Genomic DNA, 22521 nt, shown 5'->3' on the forward strand with positions numbered 1-22521 from the left:
ATCCTTGTCTAAAACTGGCCATACATGAAGCTAAAGTTCATCTGGTTCAGAAGGGATTGGACAAATTTTAGGTGGACAGAAGTCGATCTGCCAACCGACTTTTGTTCAACCACCCTGCAGGATAAAAGCCACTTGATTAGCGGGTGCAGCCAATGGCTGCAGGGCTGTTCTGTATTACTCTGAGAACAGGGGTGTCTCCCCGCTGTCAGAATACATTAACGCAACAGGTAGGATTCCCCCTTCCAGCCGAAATGTGTGTATGGAAGTAACAGTTCAGTTTTTTCATTATGCCCGCTGGCTGATTGGAAAAGCTGAGCCATGTATGGCTAGCTTAAAAATTATTTGGAGGTTGGTTAATTTTATAACATCAAATAGATTGTAAAAACTAAATCTGCTTATAAACTGCTAATTGTTTTTCCTCTGGAAGTGTGAAGTGGTATGTAGTATAGTGGCCTATTACAATGTAAAACAGATTTGTACATACTGCACAGCAGCTTGTTTATACCTGTAGAGGGACATATGTGATCCTCTGATTCATAATGGTTCTTACTGCAAAAAGTACACCTCTTCCAAGTAGTTGATAACTTGTATTATTCATCTTGATTTTTGTGGAAGTGATTGATGTTAAACCCAAGTTATGTGCCATCTGTTTGTGCAGGATAAATATACATTTTGCAAGTTTCAACAATGTTCAAATTATAACTCTTAAGGTGAAAATACACTTTGTCCTGATTACCTTGAAGTACCTGGTGATACTTAACCTTTTTTTTTTCTGTTTGTTTTTTTTTTTTTCTTTTCTTTTTGTTTTTGAGAGGTTTATACTTGTGTGCATTTTTCAGTTGAGTGTTACATATGCTTTTACCTCACCTTTAAGATTATACACATTTTATTCCTTTTAACTTGGTTGCATAGTTCTCCTAAGCTAGGGGTCTCCAAACTGTGGCCCGGGGGATGGATGCGGCCCTTTGATTGTCTTTATCTGGCCCTTGGGGCACTAATCCTCCCACTGATATATGAGGCACTATTCCTTCCACTAACACCAACATTGGGACATGATTCCTCCTACTTATATAAACTACAGAACACTATTACTTCCACAAGCACTAAAGATGGTGCACTTCTCCTCCCACTGGTACCATCATTGGGGTACTATTCCTGCCATTGACATCAACAATGGGGCATAATTCCATCCACAGATATAAAATATAGAGCACTATTGCTCCTGCTAGCAGTAAAGATGGGGCACTACTCCTGCCACTGACACCAATGTTGGAGCACCAGTTCTTCCACTGACACCAATGTTTGGGCTCCGGTCCTTCAACTGACACCAGTATTGGGGCAAATTTTCTTTCATTGATACCAGTGTTGGGGAACCATTCCTTCCACTGACACCAATGTTAGGGCACTATTCCTCTCACTGATACCAATAATAGGGCACTATTCCTTCTATTGACACCAATGATTGGGCACTATCTCTGCTGCATTCTCCACTCCCGCTGGTTACGGTCTGGCCCCCTCAGAAGGCCAGAAAACTGGCCCTTTGTTCAGAAAGTTTGGAGACCCCTGTCCTAAGCTATAATTCTTTCTTATTTTCCACAGTGGTTACTGAAGTCAAGGATTTCTGATGCAAAATAGGTATTTAGTTAGAAATTTGATGTATATCAAACTGTGTTTGAGAAAAGCTCACAGATTAATCTGCCTGTAGTATTTGCATTAGAGAAGGTGTCTCTAAACTTTCTAAACAAAGTGACAGTTTACTGTCCTTCAAACTTTAGGGGGGGGGCATCAGTGGGAATAAACAGTGTCCCATGATTGACATTAGGGGGACTAATCGTGTCCCATCATTGGGATCAATGGGAGGAATAGTGCCTCATCTTTAGTGTCAATGGGAGGGATAGCGCCCCGTCATTGGTGACAATGGGAGGAATTGTGCCCCATCATTGGTGTCAATGGGAGGAATAATGTCTCATCATTGGTGTCAATGGGAGGAATAGGGCCCCGTCTCTGGTGTCAATGGGAGGAATAGTGCTCCATCTCTGGTGTCAATGGGAGGAATAGTGCACCATCTCTGGTGTCAATGAGAGGAATAGTGCTCCATCTCTGGTGTCAATGAGAGGAATAGTGCTCCATCTCTGGTGTCAATGGGAGGAATAGTGCTCCATCTCTTGTGTCAATGGGAGGAATAGTGCCCCATCTCTGGTGTCAATGGGAGGAATAGTGCCCCATCTCTGGTGTCAATGGGAGGAATAGTGCCCCATCTCTGGTGTCAATGGGAGGAATAGTGCCCCATCTCTGGTGTCAATGGGAGGAATAGTGCTCCATTTCTGGTGTCAGTGGGAGCAATAGTGCCCCACCATTCGTGTCAATGGGAGAAATACTGCCCCATTGTCAGTGGCAGAAACTATGCCCCAGCATTGCTGACAGTGGGGGGACTAATGTTACAAGGACCAGATAAAGGCAAGGAAAGGGCCGCACTGCATTAAAGTAAAACGTAAAGTTTGAAGACGGTCATTGCTGTTACCTCGATGTGGGTTCCTTTCTTCATATGCTATGGACCTGTCCCAGATTTCACCCAGATTTTTACCCGATTCTGACAACCGCCTAGGCTATCGGAAGCGGAAGACTACGGGATCATTCACAAGGCGCAGCGCTACTCGTGGATGCGCAGTGGGCACCCGGCTGTGAAGCCGCAAACTGTCACAGCCAAGTGCCCACACTGAAGATGCCGGCGAGCAAGGACAGACGGTAAAACCGGCTGCAGTGAGTACACCACTGGAATGCGGGATGGGTGAGTGGCTTTTTTTTTTTTTTTATAAAGTCATCAGCTACAGTTAGTTTTTTTTTGTTTTGTTTTTTAGCTTTGACTGGAGCTCTGCTTTATTAGTTTTTTTTCAGCTTTGACTGTACTGGACCTCCTCTTTAAAAAAAAAAAAAAAAAAAAAAAAAAAAAAAAAAAAGGGGAGAGTGAGATTTGGTAAGGCAGTAGAAATAGGCCAAGGTGAGTCATGGGTTAAGAGAAACTCAAATCAGAAGTAAGAGTGTTTCAACCTCCAAACTGTGCTCCAGGGATGCTGGTCTCAACAGCCAGGTTTCTGCTTTCCTCAACAGCATAAAGTTAATGATAGAAGCTGGAGACCACAAACAGTCCTCTTTAGTCCTTCAGTGGTGTCAACCATTCATATTTACAAATAGTCCTGTGGTTTTCAGCTTTTATCCTGAACTTCAGGCTAAGATAACCCCCTTCATTAGTCCTGTTTACAGGGCTGAAACCGCAAGCTGAAATGTGGAAACATACAAATGAATTGAGTCCAAGTTGCTCATCCAAGTTTTGCCAAATAGTAGGTATTAAGAAAGTCACATCTTCTTATTGGTACCTGTTGTCAGGTATGTATATATATATATATATATATATATATATGTATACATACATACAGTATCTCACAGAAGTGAGTACACCCCTCACATTTTTGTAAATTATTTGATTTTTATCTTTTCATGTGACAACACTGAAGAAATGAAACTTTGCTACAATGTAAAGTAGTGAGTGTACAGCTTGTATAACAGTGTAAGTTTGCTGTCCCCTCAAAATAACTCAACACACAGCTGTTAATGTCCAAACCGCTGGAAACAAAAGTGAGTACACCCCTAAGTGAAAATGCCCAAATTGGGCCCAAAGTGTCAATATTTTGTGTGGCCACCATTATTTTCCAGCATTGCCTTAACCCTCTTGGGCATGGAGTTCACCAGAGCTTCACAGATTGCCACTGGAGTCCTCTTCCACTCCCTATGACATCACAGAGCTGTTGGATGTTAGAGACCTTGAGCTCCTCCACCTTCCATTTCAGAATGCCCCACAGATGCTCAATGGGGTTTAGGTCTGGAGACATGCTTGGCCAGTCCATCACCTTTACCCTCAGCTTCTTTATCAAGGCAGTGGTCGTCTCGGAGGTGTGTTTGGGATCATTATCCTGTTGGAATACTGCCCTGCAGCCCAGTCTCCGAAGGGAGGGGATCGTGCTCTGCTACAGTATGTCACAGTACATGTTGGCATTCATGGTTCCCTCAATGAACTGTAGCTCCCCAGTGCCGGCAGCACTCATGCAGCTTCAGACCATGACACTCCCACCACCATGCTTGACTGTAGGCAAGACACACTTGTCTTTGTACTCCTCACCTGATTGCCGCCACATACGCTTGGCACCATCTGAACCAAATCAGTTTATCTTGGTGTCGTCATAACACCGGACATGGTTCCAGTAATCCATATCCTTAGTCTGCTTGTCTTCAGCAAACGGTTTGCGGGCTTTCTTGTACATCATCTTTAGAAGAGGCTTCCTTCTGGGATGACAGCCATGCAGACCAATTTGATGCAGTGTACGGCGTATGGTCTAAGCACTGACAGCCTGACCCCCCACCCCTTCAACGTTGGCAGCAATTCTGGCAGCACTCATATGTCTATTTCCCAAAGACAACTTCTGGATATGACGCTGAGCACGTGCACTCAACTTCTTTGGTCGACCATGGCGAGGCCTGTTCTGAGTGGAATCTGTCCTGTTAGACCGCTGTATGGTCTTGGCCACCGTGCTGCAGCTCAGTTTCAGGGTCTTGGCAATCTTTTTATAGCCCAGGCCATCTTTATGTAGAGCAACAATTCTTTTTTTTTTTTTTTTTTTTAGATCCTCAGAGTTCTTTGCCATGAGTTGGCATGACGAACTTCCAGTCACCAGTAGGAGTGAGTGAGAGTGATAACACCAAATTTAACATACCTGCTCCCCATTCACACCTGAGACCTTGTAACACTAACCAGTCACATGACATCGGGGAGGGAAAATGGTTAATTGGGCTGAATTTGGACATTGTCACTTAGGGGTGTACTCACTTTTGTTGCCAGCGGTTTAGACTTTAATGGCTGTGTGTTGAGTTATTTTGAGGGGACAGCAAATTTACATTTATACAAGCTGTACACTCACTGCGTCACATTGTAGCAAAGTATCATTTCTTCAGTGTCGTCACATGAAAAGATAGAATCAAATATTTACAAAAATGTGAGGGGTGTACTCACTTCTGTGAGATACTGTATATGTGTGCGTGTATGTATATATATATATATATATGTGTGTGTGTGTATGTATATGTGTATGTATGTGTGTGTGTGTGTGTATATATATATATATATATATATATATATATATATATATATATATATATATATATATATATATATATAGTATAATATAGGTATGTGTGTTGTGAGGTACAGATGGTACCAGAAGTAATCAGATGTAGCATCTGAGCATTTCTGTTGAATTGGCTCAGCATCACCGTGCGGTGTGCAGCCAGGGAGCTTGTTCTACCTTTCCTCCGTGTGCATTCCCCACCTACTGAATTAAAAGATTTATAGGCAATATTTGTTTATGAAGGTGGGGAGGAATAGCGTGTGGAATACCTAAAGCAAACTAATACTGTACTAAAATGTAATAGATTTTTCATGCACGTGGTGTGGTGATACAGCGCAAAGGTTCCCAAACGATTCTTCAGAAGTGTATATATAAGTATGTGTTAATTAAATTTTAATGTATTTTATATATAATATATGAATAAGAAGGAGTAGGTTTTATTTTAATTGTTTTGGATCCAGATCTCTCTCTCTCTATCTATCTATCTATCTATCTATATATATATACTTTTGACCTGGTGTTAAGTTACATATGTAACGAATACGTCTGAAAAATTACAGCTTGGAGCAAATAACGTCAAACATTTTCATTTCAGTGGCTTAGCTGTTCCCTAAACCCTTTAAGTATCCTGTCAATCTAGCATTGTATATGAGTGTACTATATCTTAAACTGCTACCTGGAATCTCCCTAACACTTATTCAGTTACAGGAGGAAATAAGGTGATAGTTAAATCAAAAAGCTTTTATTAATTAGATCATAAATTTATAAATATTAGGGGCTCTTGCTCTCGGGCTGCCTGGGCCCTTTCAGTTTAATGCCCAATATATTTCCTCCACCCAGACAGTGCAGGAACAGCGTACTGCCAGTCATTAAAGCCTATTTCCTGCACTAGTACATGCAGTGGCTGTCAGCACTGTATGAACTATGTATCCTCAGCGCTGTGAGATGGTGATATCATCCGACTACCTCCCAATAATTAGCCAATTAGAGGAAGCCTTGTATTCATTCAGAAAATACAAAGCTTCCAATGAATGGTTGAGCAGTGCTCAGGCCTACTCGATTTTCTTCCATGTTCCCATCTTATTACAGCAGCACAGCGCTAAATGAACTCTATACAACTCAGTTCATACAGTGCTGACAATCACTGGACGTGTTAGTGAAGGAAATAATTTGTTTGGACCAGCTTGGTCCAAATGAACTATTTAAAGTTCACTAAAACACGGGGATAGGTTTTAACATGAATGGATGTGCACTGCTGTATTCGTGTAAATCGCGGTGCTATTGTAAACACAAGTACAGCGCACAAACATTTTTAAAAAATAGAACATTTCCTCTTTTTTGCTAATGCTAGTACACTGTACTGTTCTTGCGTTAGCAATGCTGTATACACAGCAGTACTGTAGCTGTGCAGTGCAGGCTGTAGACCGCATGTGGGCAGAGGAAAATATGCCCGACATTCCTCTGAATGGGGCTTAGGCAACCTGTGAATTCATGTGATCTCAAACTAAAATCAGATGTTTGCATCCAGTTGAGCAGTAATGTCAGAATGTGTATTTTTTTTTTCCTTAGAAATGCTGTTGTCAGATTGCTCTTGTTCAGTGATCCGATTTCTTAGACCAGTGTTTCTCAACCTTCTCTTTTTTTTTTTTTTTTTTTTTTACCAGCCAAGGCACTCCTTAAAATTATGCAAACTCTCGAGGCACCCCATACTAAAATGTAAAAAACTGAACCAATGGTTTGCTGTACCACAGCAACATCCATACACATAGAAAACCCACTAATAAAGGTGATTTAATTTACAAAGCAAATATACCCTTGCACACTGATACTAACTAATCCAGCATTTCTCTTCTCAATCAATTCCTCTTCCTTACGCAGCTAATGTGCTGATGGAGAGGGACGCAGAATGGGCAAACTAGGGCACTAGATGTGTTCCTTATCAACCGATGACATTGTTCGTTAGCATGCTGGTGGACGGCTCACACAGTGTCGAAGTTTAAAATTCTGGCCAATAAATACCTGTTGCTTTGTATTACAAAAAAAGGCGTGATCCATCATTGTTTGGCCAATTTGGGGCAATTGTTAGGCATTTTGCTGCAGCACCCTGGTTGCAGAAGGCTGTTCTAGACTGTATTGCTGTGTGGAAGTATTAGGGAATGCAGTTCACGGAGCCTACCTTCACTACATCATGCAAGTGAGATTAGGAGGTCACACGAAAACCTATATTATTCATTCACTAATAAAATTCATGTCAACCAAGATGTGCACCCATTGCAAATGACAAATTATTCAGCAAATAGTCTGTAGCGTTTAGATATCCACAAAAACTGTGTAAAGCAGTAACAGCAGGACTATAACCCGAGAAGTTAGTTTGAAACTTATTTCTCAACACTCTTGATTTCGGGTGAATTGTAAAACATCTTGATGGTCTCCTTGTGGCTTACAAAGTTTGAGATGATAGTAGTGGTTCTGAACCCCATTTTGTTAACTTTGATCTAGATGGCAAACTTTATCTGTGCACGAACATTAGAACTTGCATGTTTTCATTGAATTTTATGTTGTAGAGTAATACACACGGTTCTAGTTAAAAAAATATATATATATATATATATTATTTTTGTTTCAAAGGACAAGGCTGCCTGTTTCTTCAAGGATAGGCAAATGTGCGACTTCGTCATGTGCATCAGCTATCTCATTTTTTTTTTTCAATAATTTTTTTTTTCCTTTGCAGCTTAACAAAATAAACAAAGTGAATACTCTTTCGTTAGACCTAGTTTGGAACTGTAAAATACTGATCAAGGAAAGAGAAGTGGTTTTAAAACTTATGAACAAATGTGAGGAGATTTCCAAGAAATTGATGAATAAGGTGACACATATCACTGAAGATGGAGAAAGTGGCTGGAATGTGAAGCAACCATCTATGCTGTCCAAGAGGTATGCCCAGACTTGTCAAGGTTTTTTTATTTCAGCAATGTCAGTAACTTTCCACCTCCATAGGTTGTGTATGTAGGTTTTGACTTCACTAACTGGGGACTCGCTGAACCCTGAGTAAATAAAGAACTATATAAAGCTATGATAGTTGTTTTTCCGTGGAAGCTGTGTTTGAAAAAGGCAATCAAAGGGCAGTTCACCAGTGTTGACTATTGGGTCTCTGCAGCTTATCTTAATCCCCGTTATTTATACCTTGTTTTGCACTGTATCTGTGTAGAGGAAGCCATCTTGGTGAAGGCAAGCCTTTGCTTTATCATATTGAAGCTGCACCCCAGGTGACTATTAAGGGTATAATCAATAAGCACCAGCTAAAGAAATCACACATCCACAGAATGAAGCAGATGCAGGGTGATCCTTGTATTACAGCTTTCTCTTCAAATTTGATGAGATCAGTAATCAGAGGCAGTGCCCTTAGATAATTTTTCATGCAGGTATACAGTTATTGGGCTTAAAGTACTGGAGTGGAATGCAAGACAGAAGTTAGCCTTTTTTTCAGGGTACTCCTTCAGCACGTTTTAACTTTGCTAGATGTGTCCTGTAAGATAGATAAATTTTTGCTTTTTCACAGTTTGAATTCAGGGCCCTTTAAGTAATTCATACAAAACTAATGCTTCAGTTTTTAATAATTGACACAGGATTTTTTCAGTGTTGCTGAGATCTTAGGGGTAGTCCTGCAGCTTTCCGAGTCGGCTGTTACTTGGCATAACCTACCCATACCCCACTGGAAGGAAGAAGCAGGTTGGCCCTGTAATGGGTCTTTGTATACTGAACACTGCAATAGGTACACATTTCTTGGTATGTTAGGTGCAAAATTTCTGGAAGCTGCAGAATGCTTTTACAGGTTCAGGTCCTTGGATTACACTTCAGTGCAAACCTACCCCTGAGGACTGCTGTGAGAGTTTGCCCATCTGCAGGGCGAAGACTGTTGTCCCTGAACCCTGCTTGTTGTCTTTTGTGTGATGGGACTGCATCAACTGGGGTAGGTCTGGAACTTGTCAGCCTTTAATTGGAAGCCCTGGGTGCATGCTTCTAGTCTTTCTCCCCCCCCCCCCCCCTTCCCCAAGGAGTTAACAAGGTTTGACCAGCTGCAACACTTTTCTTCGCATACTAGCAGCAGATGGAGCGCCGCACAATTTTAAATTTGGTGTCTGAGCGGCCTCTTTATTATTGATCATTTTATGCATGCTCACTTTTGCAGATCGTGTGCAGCCAACTCCCTATAGCGTCCACATCAATTCTTTAACATTCATGGTCCTATGCATCCCCCTTAATTGGGTTTTTTACTCTGCATTCCTAGTATGGAGGATCATAAGCACAAGGGCAGAGGTGCCACGGGCTCTGCCAGCTTCTGCTCCAGTGGTTTCAGGGGGGCTTGCAGTGTACCCTCCAAGGAACCTGACGCAGAGTACCTAGATCACTGTTCCCTCCCTTTCAGGGTGTATCTGCCAGTTTCAGTCTGAGCTGTGGAAACTCCCAGTCCATTTCCAGCATGATGATGACACATTTAGCATCCCCAATCACCCTGGATGTGTTTGACAATGGATTGTACATAATTCTCAAGATGCATTCCCTGACACCCAATTTCACTCCATGTCATTACAACTCAATTTTTTGGCTGCATGGAATAAGAATGTATTAACCTACAACCCAGAACCTGTCTTGCTTGGCGGATCACAAATTTGGCTGCTGAATCTGGGAAGTCCTTTTTACCCCTCTGTTGTAAGGTCCTCATGACAGAACCAGCTTGTTGGGCGGGGAGCAGAACTGGACTCATTTGGTACATGGGACTTAGTTGATGAAATATGTTTTTCTCACAATTAACATTCTTCTGATCAGAGTGATCTGGTTACCCGTTCGGCGCTGAAGCTCATACAGCAGCACAACAGTGGCTTACATCAACCATCATGAGGGAACCAGATGTCTCGACAGTCAGAGAGGAAGATCAGTTTCTGGCTTGGGTGAAACTACACATACAAGCCCTGCCAAATTCCTCAGTCATCAACATCTGGACTCCAGAGAATGGTTTCTTCACCTATCTCAAAAAAGGGACAACGAAAGTGGACCCCCTGACTTTCAGATTTTACAACAACCTGGAAGGGTTTGTTTCTATGTCCAAGGATCCCCTGACCTTCACACTCTACCCTTTCCCCTCTGTCGTTCCTCTCTTGTCTGCTCTGCAGGGTTGAGATGGAGGGCATTCTGGTGATTTTTATACCAAACTGGCGCAGGCAGATATAGTACTTGGACCTTGTCAGACCTCCTCTGTCCCAAAGGACAATTTACCACTTTGCTTTATATCCATTGACTTTAACAGCCTGGCTGTCGAAACCCAGGTCCTAAAGAATAAGGGCCCTTTAGTTTCAGCTATTCGTACACTGTTGAAAGCTACGAAGTAGACTTCTTGTAGGGTCTACCATTACGCTTGGAAATAATATTTCTCGTGGTGGAAAGCAGGATATTTCCATCCCAGAAAGAGCTCTGTGGGATTATTGCTGACGGTTCACCTATGAAGGCTGAAACAGCATTTATTTAGCCTTGAGTACCATCAAAGGACAGACCTTCATCCTGGTGATTCTTTTTCAAATACTGCTTGCTTCTCACTGCTCAGTGAAAGCCCTTTGAACAGGTTGTTGCTCACATTGTGACCCTGTGGGATTTCAACCTGGTTCTGTTGACTCCTAAAACCATCTACTGTGGATGTTTTCTTGTCTTCTGCCCCTCACAAGGTTGACTTTCTTATTGCCATCACCTCATTACAAAGTGTTTGAATTGATGGCCGTAACCTATAAGGAACCCTTTCTTTATACTGCAGGATCTACCTGTCCCCCATCCATAGATCCTGTTTAATTCATAGAAGCTATTGGAATCACTTCCATGAATGGAGGAGCTGGGCAGAAGGGGTGGACATAGTCTGGCATTCTCAATGAGAGCAGTGACAGTTTTTCAGTTCTGTTAACCCCTACCTGAAAGATTGAGGGGAGGGGGTGTAAAATGTCCTAAAGGCAGCATAACCCTGCTTCTCTGAAGTACAATCCTGTGACCAGTAATGTTCTCAAAGAAAAGAATTTTACAGATAGTATAAAAATCCTATTTTATCATCCGTCTTGCTCCAACTCCATGGCGAGCTCTTTATGCTCCCACTGTAGATACTAATAGCTCAGTCTGAGGTGGTTTGATTCCACCTGCTGCTGTTGTGCTATAAAAGAAAAATGTGTATTGTGTCACCAGGAGTGAAAACCCCACGTAGTGTCGTGGTAGCTAGAGTGATTCTCTTGTCAGGTATTGAGAGGTATAAGCCCATGTGCTACTTTTTAATGTGTTTCCTTTGCTTGTCTGTGTTTGTGGCAGTTTGTTGTAAATTTTGTGAGGAAAAAATACAAAGCTGGTCATATTCAGTGTCAAAATAGATTCATGTACTCTGTAAATCTACTTCAACGATTTTTTCTTTTTAGCCTGTTATTGTTTGCATGCATTTTTTTTTCTTTTCTAGTTCCTGCCATCACAAGTGTTTAACAGTGCTTTTATTTTTAAAGTCTAGAGCTCAAGCCTTACCAGAAGATTGGTTTAAATTGGCTAGCTTTGCTGCACAAACATAATGTCAATGGAATTTTGGCAGATGAGATGGTGAGTTGTGTATTTACATCTTTTACTATTATACTAGCTTAATTATTTAAAACATATACTGTAAAAAAAAAAATAGCTTTTGTAATTTTAGTTGCAAGTTTAGCTTTGGCTTTGTTCTTAGGATCATTTCCTACTGAGCGTAAATATCTACTAATTGCCTATGCAAATAACTGTATGTTCAGTGAGATAATGTTAGGATTAAAGTGTGTGTTGGATAAGTTCTTCGCTTCTGTGGAAAATACCCAGCATAATGAGAGAATTTCTTTTGTGTTTTTCACAGGGTTTGGGCAAAACTGTTCAAGCTATAGCATTCCTTGCGCATCTTTACTCGTTGGGAGATAAGGGCCCACATCTTGTGGTAGTACCAGCTTCAACATTAGGTTAGTGGTTTATAATATACCTGTAGAAGTCTACACTCGGGAGCTTTGTGCAAGACAAGAAGACCTATAGTAGGCTAAAACTGGCTATGAGTGGATTGAATTTCGGACGCTGATTAGTGTATTTTAACAGCAGAGGAGTCCCGCTGTCAGAATACAGTGTCTCAGCAGGTGGATGGAGGAATCAGTCCATTTTTTTATTTATTTTTGTTCAGCCAGCTTTAGTAAATTTTAAAGAAAGCATGACTTTCGTATGTTCATAGTAATGTTGTATTATTTGACCTGAAAAAATAACAGATGTTTTTTAGTTTAGCTTTTTAACCACTAGGGGACCGCCCACAGTACATATACTGCTGCAAGGTGGCCCCTGTGCGCAGGATCACGTATATAAACGTGACCCTGCATTTCTGGGTAGTGGATGTGCTACCGCCCTACCTGCGGCCCCGGGAGTCAAGCACCGGGTCCCGGCCGGTGATTGCCACCAAACACTGACAGGGAGGACAGCTGCATTGTTTACAATGCAGCTTTCCTCCCTGTCAGTTTGAGCACACTGATCTGGATGGATGAGCTCCGCCTTCCGGATCAGTGTGCTTGCAGTGAAGCCCCCCCCCCCCCAGCCCCTTAGTAAAACATTCCTCTCACACAGTTAACCCCTTGATTGCCTTCAAAGATTAACTCCTTCCTCCCCAGTGCCATTAGTACGGTGTCATTGCCCTTTTTTTTTTTTTTTGTTTTTTGCACTGATCACTGTATTGGTGTCACTGAGGATGTCAGTGACCCCAAGTCAGTTCCCCACCAGTGTCCGAATGTCCGCCGCAGTCCCGCTATAAGTCGCTGATCAGCGCTATTATTAGTATAAAAATTTTTTTTAAAAATCCAGGATCTATACTGCCATTTATGAACACTATAACTTTCAAATAAACCAATTAATTTACACATATTGGGATTTTTTTTTTTTTAGCAAAGACATGTCACAGAATACATTTTGGCCTACATTTATGACAAAATTTTAATTTTTTTTTTTTTAATTTTTACTGGACATGTTTAATAGCAAAAATATTGTTTTTTTATCACAAAATTGTTGATTTTTTTTTTATAGTGCAAAAAAAAACCACAGGCGATCAAATTCCACCGAAAGAATGCTTTATTAGTGGGGAAAAGAGGACATAAATTTCATTTTATTGCAGCGTTGCATGACCGCGCTATTGTCAGTTAAAGTAACGCAGCGCCATAACACAAACCGCTTCTGTAACTGCTTCCTGACCGCCCTATAGCAGAAATACTGCTTCAGGGCGGCACGAGTGCGCAAAATCGTGTGTGTGTATGTATATATATATACATCGCGCTCGCACAGTTTTCACGCCCCTCCCAGATAGCGTCAGATTGCCCATCAGTACACCAGTAATCAAATTTAACCCGTTGATTGCCAGGAACACACTCATACACAATACACCCAATTGCTAGTATAGTATATATATATCTTTGATTAGATCAGCACTATACCAGCGATCACATTAGTATAGCATCCCCAAAAACGCACCGTTAGCTGGATCAGTCCCAGCACCTGCGTTTTAGCCCCTACACTTACCCCCCCCTTCTCCCTCAGCAAGTGCAATGTCAGTAGGTCACTGTCCCTTGATACATTGCACACAAAACCGCAGTGTTCACAGAATCAGGCCTGATCTCTGTTAGCACTTGCCGGTAAATTTTCCTGACTCATTTGCAGCAGAATGCCAGTACTAGGCTGCCTTTTGGTGAACTGGCAAGCACCAGCCGCCTAGTACATCCTGGTCTATCACATACCAGCACTGCAGTATCACTTGGTGACGTGGCGAGTCCCATAAGTGCAGTACTAGTGCAGTGGAGAGCACAAGTATTGTCCCGCAACCACCAAGAATTCTCACACAGACCCGTAGAGCCCCTAGTATCCTTCTGGATGTGCTTCCAATTTGCAGCCCACAATTTCTGCAGTACCCGTACTTCCCCCTTTCACTGCCCAACCCAGAATTCAGGTGGAAACAGCAAATTTAAGTACTCCCCTTGATTATTTGGAGCTGTTTTTCACGGAAGATCTGTGGATTGTGGATCAAAGAAATTAATATGCACAATAATTTATCGCCACCAACCCAAATTCAAACCTTGCCAGACCATTTGCATGGAAACCCATTACGGTTTCTGAATTAACATTTTTTTTTATGGGCATTACTAAAAAAAATTAATTGCGGTTATATTGGTCCACAGACCCGATTCATCATTTGCCAGTGTTCTCTGCTGCTATGGCCAGGCATAGATATGAGAGTATAATGTGTTTGATGCATTTTAATGGCAATACACTCTGTCGTTCTCAAGGTGACCCAGAATTTGACTGGCTCCACAATATGCAGCCCCTCGTAACTCACCTTAACCAAAAATTTGCAGATGTCTATACTCCCCAGCAAAAAATCTGCGTTGATGAGTCCCTCATTAATTTTTCTGGCTGCCTTTCATTCAAACAATTTCTCCCCAGCAAGCGTGCCAGATATGGGGTTTAGATGTATAAGAGAGGGCAACAGGCTATACTTATAAGTTTCGGGTTTACTGGGGAAAAGAAGTCAGGTGGAACCTCCTGGATGCCCAGGCTACAATGGGAGCAGTGGCAAGATAGTTTGGGACTTGGTGTCATCCTTTTTCTATATGGGGTACCACTTATACGTGGACAATTTTTATTCAAACTTGCCACTATTTAGACATTTGTACAATCTTGGAACTGGCGCATGTGGCACAGCGCGACCTAATGTGTGCCCACCATTAGAAGTGGGTGGATGCAGGGCGGTATATTCTAATGGTGGCATACCACATACTTTTTCTGGCAGATATTTCTTCTCTTTTTTTCATTCTGCCCACAGGCTGCATACAAAAAATGAAGAACATAGCATATATACCCAACAAGGACGAGCGACGTACTGGTACATCACTGGAGTGTGAATGGTTATACCAGGATGATGCCTACAGCTACAGGCTTTCACGTAAAATCAATCCTAGTGGCTAATTAGCTGCAGGATTGCTTTTACAAGCAGCGGGAGATGATTCCCCCCCCCCCCCCCCCCCGCTGCCTTCCACTGCCTTCTCGGGCAGTCCCGTGCCATCGGGGGGAACCTGAGACTGCAGTCGGTGTTTCTGCCAGCTGACCATAGAGCTGATTGGAGACCAGAATGGTGGCAATCATCTCTATAGCCTAAGAAGTCGGAAGCTATGAGCATTTCATCACCTCAGTTTCGCAGGATATAGAGAGCGCCATTTGTAAATTGGGAAAGCATCTGATCACACCGATCTTGGTTTGATTAGATAATGTAAGGGCAGAGGAGATATCTAGAGTATGATAGACCCCAGATTTCTCAAAAAAGAATATATGAAAATGCCCATTGAAGTTATAGGATTCCCTGTGATAGCATTAAAACTGATCCAAAAAAAAATTAAAGGGACAGTGTAAAATAATAATAAAAAAAAAATCGAAATAAAAAAAAAAATTAAATCACCCTTCCCCCCGCGTGTGCACACCTGTGTGCGCGATCGTTGACCCTGTGCTGGTAGGTAAACAGCGGTTGCACCATGCATGTGAGGTATCGCTGTGAACTGCAGATCAAGTGCAGTAATTCTAACACTAAACCTCTGTAAATCTAAAATGGTAGCTTGTAAAGGCTTTTAAAACTTTGCCTATGGATATTAAAAACGTATGCAGTTTGTCGCCATTGCACGGGGCATGTGCCATTTTAAAGCATATAATGTTTGGTACCTGTTTACTTGGCATACCATCATCTTATATATTTTACCAAATAATTGGCCAATATATTGTGTTTTTGTGCATTAAAAGTAAAAAAAAATTTTGTTTGGGTACAGCATTGCATGACCGCGCAATTATCAGTTGAATTAGTGCAGCGCCGAGTAGCAAAAAGAGACCTGGTCATTGAAGGGGTAAATCCTCTGGAGGGCAAGTGGTTAAAATAATGATTTGTTTCCACAGATAATTGGATACGAGAATTCAATCAGTGGTGTCCAGACATGAATATCTTACTATACTATGGTAAGAACACAGTAATTTTTCTTTCTGCATTTAGGCATGTAAATATCTTTCAATCAATGATACACTTTTCTCTTTTTTCAGGTTCTCAGGACGAAAGAAAGTACTTACGCTATGACATACTTAATAAGGTTATAGAATTTAATGTGATTGTCACAACGTGAGTATTCTAGAAGGATAAGTACAAATGTTTATTATACTTAGCATTTCTCTGCAGATAGAACCCCACCTCTTTTAGTTGTGTAGACCCAACAGTTTCCCTGTATGGCACACTGAAAAGTTTACCTGGTTATCCAACACCTCAGGGCTTCAGATGGCATACCTCTGCCAAATCGCCACTGGATTTGGGCCATGTGCATGTCCATAGGCCTGTTGCTCAATTCTGTTACTAACAGAGTGAAAATCCAGAGTGCTAGTGCTGAAAGCACAAGGGATTTTAGTACTTTAAACATTCAGACTGTGCAGTAGGACCATACATTGTGTGGATGTTTGGACAGGTAGGTGGCCTCTCTGTTTTGACATTTGTCAGTGAGGTCTTTTACAATGAGTCTTAACTTTGAAGTATTTCATAGAAAAGAATTTGAAGTGTTACCTGCCAAAAGGTAGCAAATGAGCACTGTGAGAAAAGGCTACTGTTTAACCGCTTACACGTCGTCGTATAGCAGATATACTGCTACACGGCGGCACGGGTGTGCTAAATCACGTGTATATATATATATATATATATATATATATATATATATATATATATATATATATATATATATTCATTCATATTCATTTCCGGGTAGGGGGGTGCGCGTGCCCTACCCACGCCACCATTCGCGGCTGCAGATGTCAATCACTGGGTCCCACCCGCTGGCACCCGATGATTACTGACAATCACCTACGGGGAGGAAGACTGTTTTGTTTACAAACAGTCTTCCTGTTAGCTCAGACACAGCCATCTCGATCAGTGTGCTTACAGTGAAGCACAACACCCCCCGCCCCCTATAAAACACTCCCTAGGCACAGTTAACCCTTTGATCGCCCCGCACATTAACCCCTTCCTGCCCAGTGTTGGTGCTGGTTTTTAGCACTGATCACTGTATTGGTGTCACTGGGAATGTCAGTGACACAAAGTTAGTTTCCCCCCAGTGTCAGAATGCCCCCCGCAGTCCCACTAAAAGTCGCTGGTCGCCACCATTACCAGTACAGAAAAAAAATTACAGTATATACCGCCATTTGTAAATGCTATAACTTTCACGTAAACCAATTAATATACACGTATTGGGATTTTTTTTTTATTTTATTTTTACTGGACATGTTTAATAGCAAAAATTCCAAAATATTTTATTTTCTCTAAATTGTTGGTCTTTTTTTTTGCTTATGGCTCAAAAAATAAAAACCACACAGGCGATCAAATACCACCAAAAGAAAGCTCAATTTGTGGGAAAAAAGGACATAAATTTTATGTGGGTGTGGTGTATGACCGTGCAATTTTCAGTTAAAGTAACGCAGTGCCGTAATGCAAAAAATGGCCTGGACAGGAAGCGGCAAGTGATTAAAAGCAGCAGGTTCTCTCCGTTATTTACTAAGAGAATTGACTACTACACTGCAGCAGACCTGTCGACTGGCTAATAATGCCATATGGTAAAACCACTGTAATTAGATATGGTTCAGTAAGTTATGGGACCATAGGCAGAACCTGAAATTCACAAATAAAAAGATTAATAATTAAACATTTACACATTTTTGTTTGGATCAAAATGGCCACAACCTTTTATTATTTGTAAAATAAATATTTTTTTTATTATAACCAACTTGTAATACCTATATAAATAACATTTTTGACCAATGAAATTACACAGAACTAAAATATATCCTCACATTTAAGAATACCTATATAACTCGGCTATTACAACTCAAGTTATGGCAACTGGTACAAATAACTGTCCCCTTTGCATGAAAGGGACGAATGCCACATAAAAAGGATCACAACATGGGAGGGAGGCACACTTCTTCTGTTGCTCTTGGCGTCTGACAGCTTGGGATGCAAATTAAATTTTTTTAATTCATTGCCTTGTGCTACAGCTGTTTAAACATGTGACTCTCTCCTTTTAACCAATTATAGCCTATTTAACTGTTACTTTTGCTATGCTGAATCTGCCAATTTTAAGGTCTGCCATGGTGCCATAGATGGTTGAGGCAAATGAATTGCTCCCCCAGTTCCCATTCCCTCTCAGGCACTAGACTATGCATTAAAAAGGAAACTGCCAGGATAGAAATTTTCGAGTTGCCTTTGCTGAATATATGTTAAAGGCTGTCATCTTTACCCTATCTTTACTAAATAATTTGTAGCAAGCATATTCAGATTAGGTGTTACGATACCTGGCATGCACTGAATTTTTTTCTGGAAGCAATCATGGAACCTGTTGCTTTAAATATAAGTTGTCAATGGTAGCTCTATTTCTGTCCTGACAGGTTCCATAAACAAAATAAAAATAAAATAAGGATTATACTGATGTGATTAACAGCTGTGTGTCTGAACACTGGCTCTCAGCCTGGGTATGCATTACCCAGAGTGTTCTCCTGCGTTTTAGGTTTAATTCATGATAATAGCCTGAAATTTTTCTACACATAAGAGAGCTTAGTATTAATTATTTAAAAACATAGTTCTGGTTCCTGCACCTAATGTGACTAAGAAAGTAAATAAACTCTGCTGCCGTCGACCTAGATCTAGCACACTCAAACAGACCAGCGTTCAGCAAATTTCCATTTACCAAGCAAAAGAAGCAAAAGCATTGCTCAGCCAAGAGGAATGAGCGTAAGCACACCACCCCCACAAGTTACTGAAGAGGACTCTGCCTCACAATTTAAAGATCTTGATTGCGACTCCAAACAACTGGCGACTGAAGGAGCATCACATCTTACACATGACCTCACATCTGAGAAAAGCTCCCCCTTACCAAAACCTGAACAGATGCCTTGGAGCATCTGGAAAGTACTGTTGATGCTATGATAGACTTGCTGATATCTTAAAACACTTAATAAAAGACAGTCTGCCCTAATGGAGAAAAGTGAAAGCTTAGAAAACAGACTGTAGGGAAATAATCTTTGGTGGACATAACAGGACATCTGAAACCCTCTGACCTCCATAAATTTTGCCCATTGCATTCCCAATGCCCTTGAATACCTACAACCAATAAAAGTAGAGCAGGTACATGGAATCAACTTGCATTGCTCCAGCGATTCCCAGCCATCCAATAATGGCTAGTTTCAGACAAAGCTTACATCTAGTGAATTTACCAGGCACAAAATCACCTCATTGCTGTTAGCCACAAAATACTGCTGTTTTTTGATCCAAAGTTTCCTGGCTGCATAGAGCTTTCATTTGCGCATACCCTCTGGTGAGGACAATAAAATCCCTCCTACTATATCGAGCCACTTGGAAGATCTTTGCTCCTGACAATGAAATCCACTCCTTCACAGACCCAGAGGGGGCAGACCATTTTCTCCAGACACCTCACCTACACAAGACACCCAGGCGATCCTGAGGGAGGCAGGCTACCAACAATCAGCTCCTAGCTGTTCTATTGGAGCTAGAGTGGACATCTGAAGATCGCTCCTCCCAATGGTAAGACCCTTTGGGGATCTTCCTTCTGTCTATAATTTCACCTTACGTCCTACAATAACCAGTGGAAACCTTTTACCTTCTTTTGTTTTCTACTGTACTTTGCACCTACACTTAAATCAGGGCTCACAGCAGATGTCATTACTGAGTGGTCCAGGCACTACAGGCTCATTTACCTTGTGTCTACAATAAGCTACATTTTTATGTTTTTCCATTTTTACTATTATACATTTTTAAAATGTTCCATCACTTTTCCATCCTCAACAGGAAAAAAGTATAAAGATGGACTTTTAAAAGGGAATAGTTGTGCGTATGCATATGCTCTGTTTCACCTTGGTTTACCATCTAGCTTTTGACGCTTACTCAACATTACTAATGGAACCTACAAGATCAAAATTTAGGGAGGGGGAGCTTTGCCTGGACATCCACCCTCTTCCCCGACCATAGACTTTTTCGTCGGAAGTCTCGACATACATATGGCCCTTCATGAAAATAGTGACTTGGAATGTCAAAGGACTACACTGGCCTAACAAGTGAAGGAAAGTCAACCATTGCCAAAAAAAACCATATGCATGGCCATTGTTCTTCTTTCAAAAGACTTGCCTGTATCAGGAGAGCTTTGTTTCCTCTGGATATTTTGGGTGGGCATGCCAAGGGCCATTGAACTGGTTTCCTCCTATTGATTCTTGAAAAATTAAGCTGTCAATTGCTACCCATTGTGATCTCACAGAAAACAGATGGGCTAACATAGCCAAACGCCTTCAAATTGTCACTATATAGTGTATATTACTATCTAATATCTATTAAATGGAATATCTAATTCAGTTGACCATGATTATTCTGGTAACCTAACAAAACAAATTATACACACACAACCATGGAAACAGTGAAATCCTTTCCTCCCCCTAGGTGTTGGAAGTCCTGACAACAGACCCAACATCAGTCTAGCGGGGAATCCTGGACATCCTGTCAGTCCAGGGGACCTGGTCATCAGGGGAAGCTTGGATGCCAGTAAATGTCCTTGAGCTCAGAGAAATTCTTCTTGCCCTTCAGAACTGCTCTGGGGACTGCCAGTCAAGGTCCAGTCTGGTAGCTTCTGGAAGCAGAATACATAAACCATCGGGGCAGTACCAGATGGCAGGCTGCTCTTTAAGAAGCTGCAATCATACTGACTTGGAAAAAATGTAGTGTTCTGATTCTGTCCAGTACAAATTCCCAGCTTGGAAAATTGACTGCCAATGGCGCGATCCCATGGAGTGGTCCCTCAACTTGGAGGAGTTTCACCAACTTTGTGGTGTTTGGGGAATGCCAGACATAAGTATGACATACAGACATAGGTTCTTATCTAGGCTTAGGGATCTTGGGTCTACTTCCTAGTCTCCTCAGTCACTCTGTGGAATCAGTTCAAACTATTTTATTAATGCTGCCCCCCCTCCCTCAAATATCTGCCTTTCTCTGCTTTGGAGGGTAGAGAGAAAAGGCATTCAGATTCTCACTGCACCAAGGGCATCCACGCAGACTTTTGTTGGTCTGTGCCTTCTCTCTCAAGGTCCTGTGTTCCGTTCTACTTCACAGTCACTGGTTTTGATGGCTTGGCTTTTGGAGCAGTAGTCTGGTGTGCTCCAAATCCCCCTTTGCTGAAAGCTAGAAAGCCCTCCTCTCAAATGGTTTATCACCGCATGTGGAAAGCATACTTGGCTTTGTGCGAAAAAGGCAAAGTGTCATCTTCGAAAATACCCTGTGGCATACAGTAAGGATAATCCTTCCTTCACAAACAAAACCATTTCCTAGCACACTTACCAGCTAGCCTGAAAAAAAAACAAACTGACCCTTTTCTAAAAAAAAAAAAAAATTAATGTTCTAAACAGTAGGTTTAGTTACACACATTTGCAAATATATGTGGAAGTTGCAGTGCCTCGCCAAGGCTCTTCTATATACTGCAGCCCCAACTCTATAATTGAGAGTCTCCAAGTTGAAGCATATACAGCAGTGGATAAATTCAGGGCAGGTTTGCCTGGAGGGATCCCACTCTTCAACAAAGTTACAGCAACGCCCAACAAGAGCACTATGGCAGCTGAAGGCATCCAGTGTGTCCCCACGCCAAATCCTGTATTTCCTTCAGTCATGCTTGGACAAGTTCTTAGCCCTGAGAGTTATTTAAGGTTAGGTTTCTGCATTGGTAGTACCCTTACAGACACTGTTGGCTCTCCATTATTTTGGTCTTGGATGTCTCACATTGTTCCAGTAGTTCACTCCCCGCTAACTTCATGGTGTAGTTGGTCCTACAAGGACCACTGTTTGAATCCATTTTGGATATTTCTCCCTCTCGTTTCGTGCAAGGTTGCTTTTCTTGTGGCTATCGCCTCAATTAGGGTATCTGAGCTTGTGACTTTGTCTGGTAAGGAGCCTTTTCTTGTGTTTCACAAGGACAAGGTGGTGTTGAGGCCACCTAATTTCCTTGTCTTAAGGGTACATTCACACTTTCAAATGTACCTGACTACGATTAGATGCGAGAACAAAGACAGCATATGGTCTAGTTGTGCTTCATATATATAAAATGCCACATTACTAAAAAATATTACAGGACAAAACATATTTTTAAGCAAGACTTTACTTACATTGATCCCTGAAGTGCTACATTATAACATGACATGGCAACCCCATAACTTCTTTGTACAACTA

At 41.5% G+C, this 22521-nt stretch overlaps 1 protein-coding gene across 1 annotated transcript in view; it reads left to right on the forward strand.

Moving 5' to 3' along the window:
* Positions 1–22521, forward strand: part of SMARCAD1 (SNF2 related chromatin remodeling ATPase with DExD box 1) — a 185106-nt gene that overhangs the window by 106803 nt on the left and 55782 nt on the right. The window contains exons 10-14 of the mRNA XM_089691627.1: positions 7909–8111; positions 11702–11792; positions 12073–12172; positions 16170–16229; positions 16311–16386. Coding sequence (XP_089547753.1) covers positions 7909–8111; positions 11702–11792; positions 12073–12172; positions 16170–16229; positions 16311–16386 — 530 coding nt within the window. The remainder of the gene's footprint in view (positions 1–7908; positions 8112–11701; positions 11793–12072; positions 12173–16169; positions 16230–16310; positions 16387–22521) is intronic.

The sequence above is a fragment of the Staurois parvus genome, unplaced genomic scaffold (assembly GCF_062004578.1).
Source record: "Staurois parvus isolate SC_StPar_1 unplaced genomic scaffold, SC_StPar_1.0 ptg000566l, whole genome shotgun sequence".
Lineage (NCBI taxonomy): Eukaryota > Metazoa > Chordata > Amphibia > Anura > Ranidae > Staurois > Staurois parvus.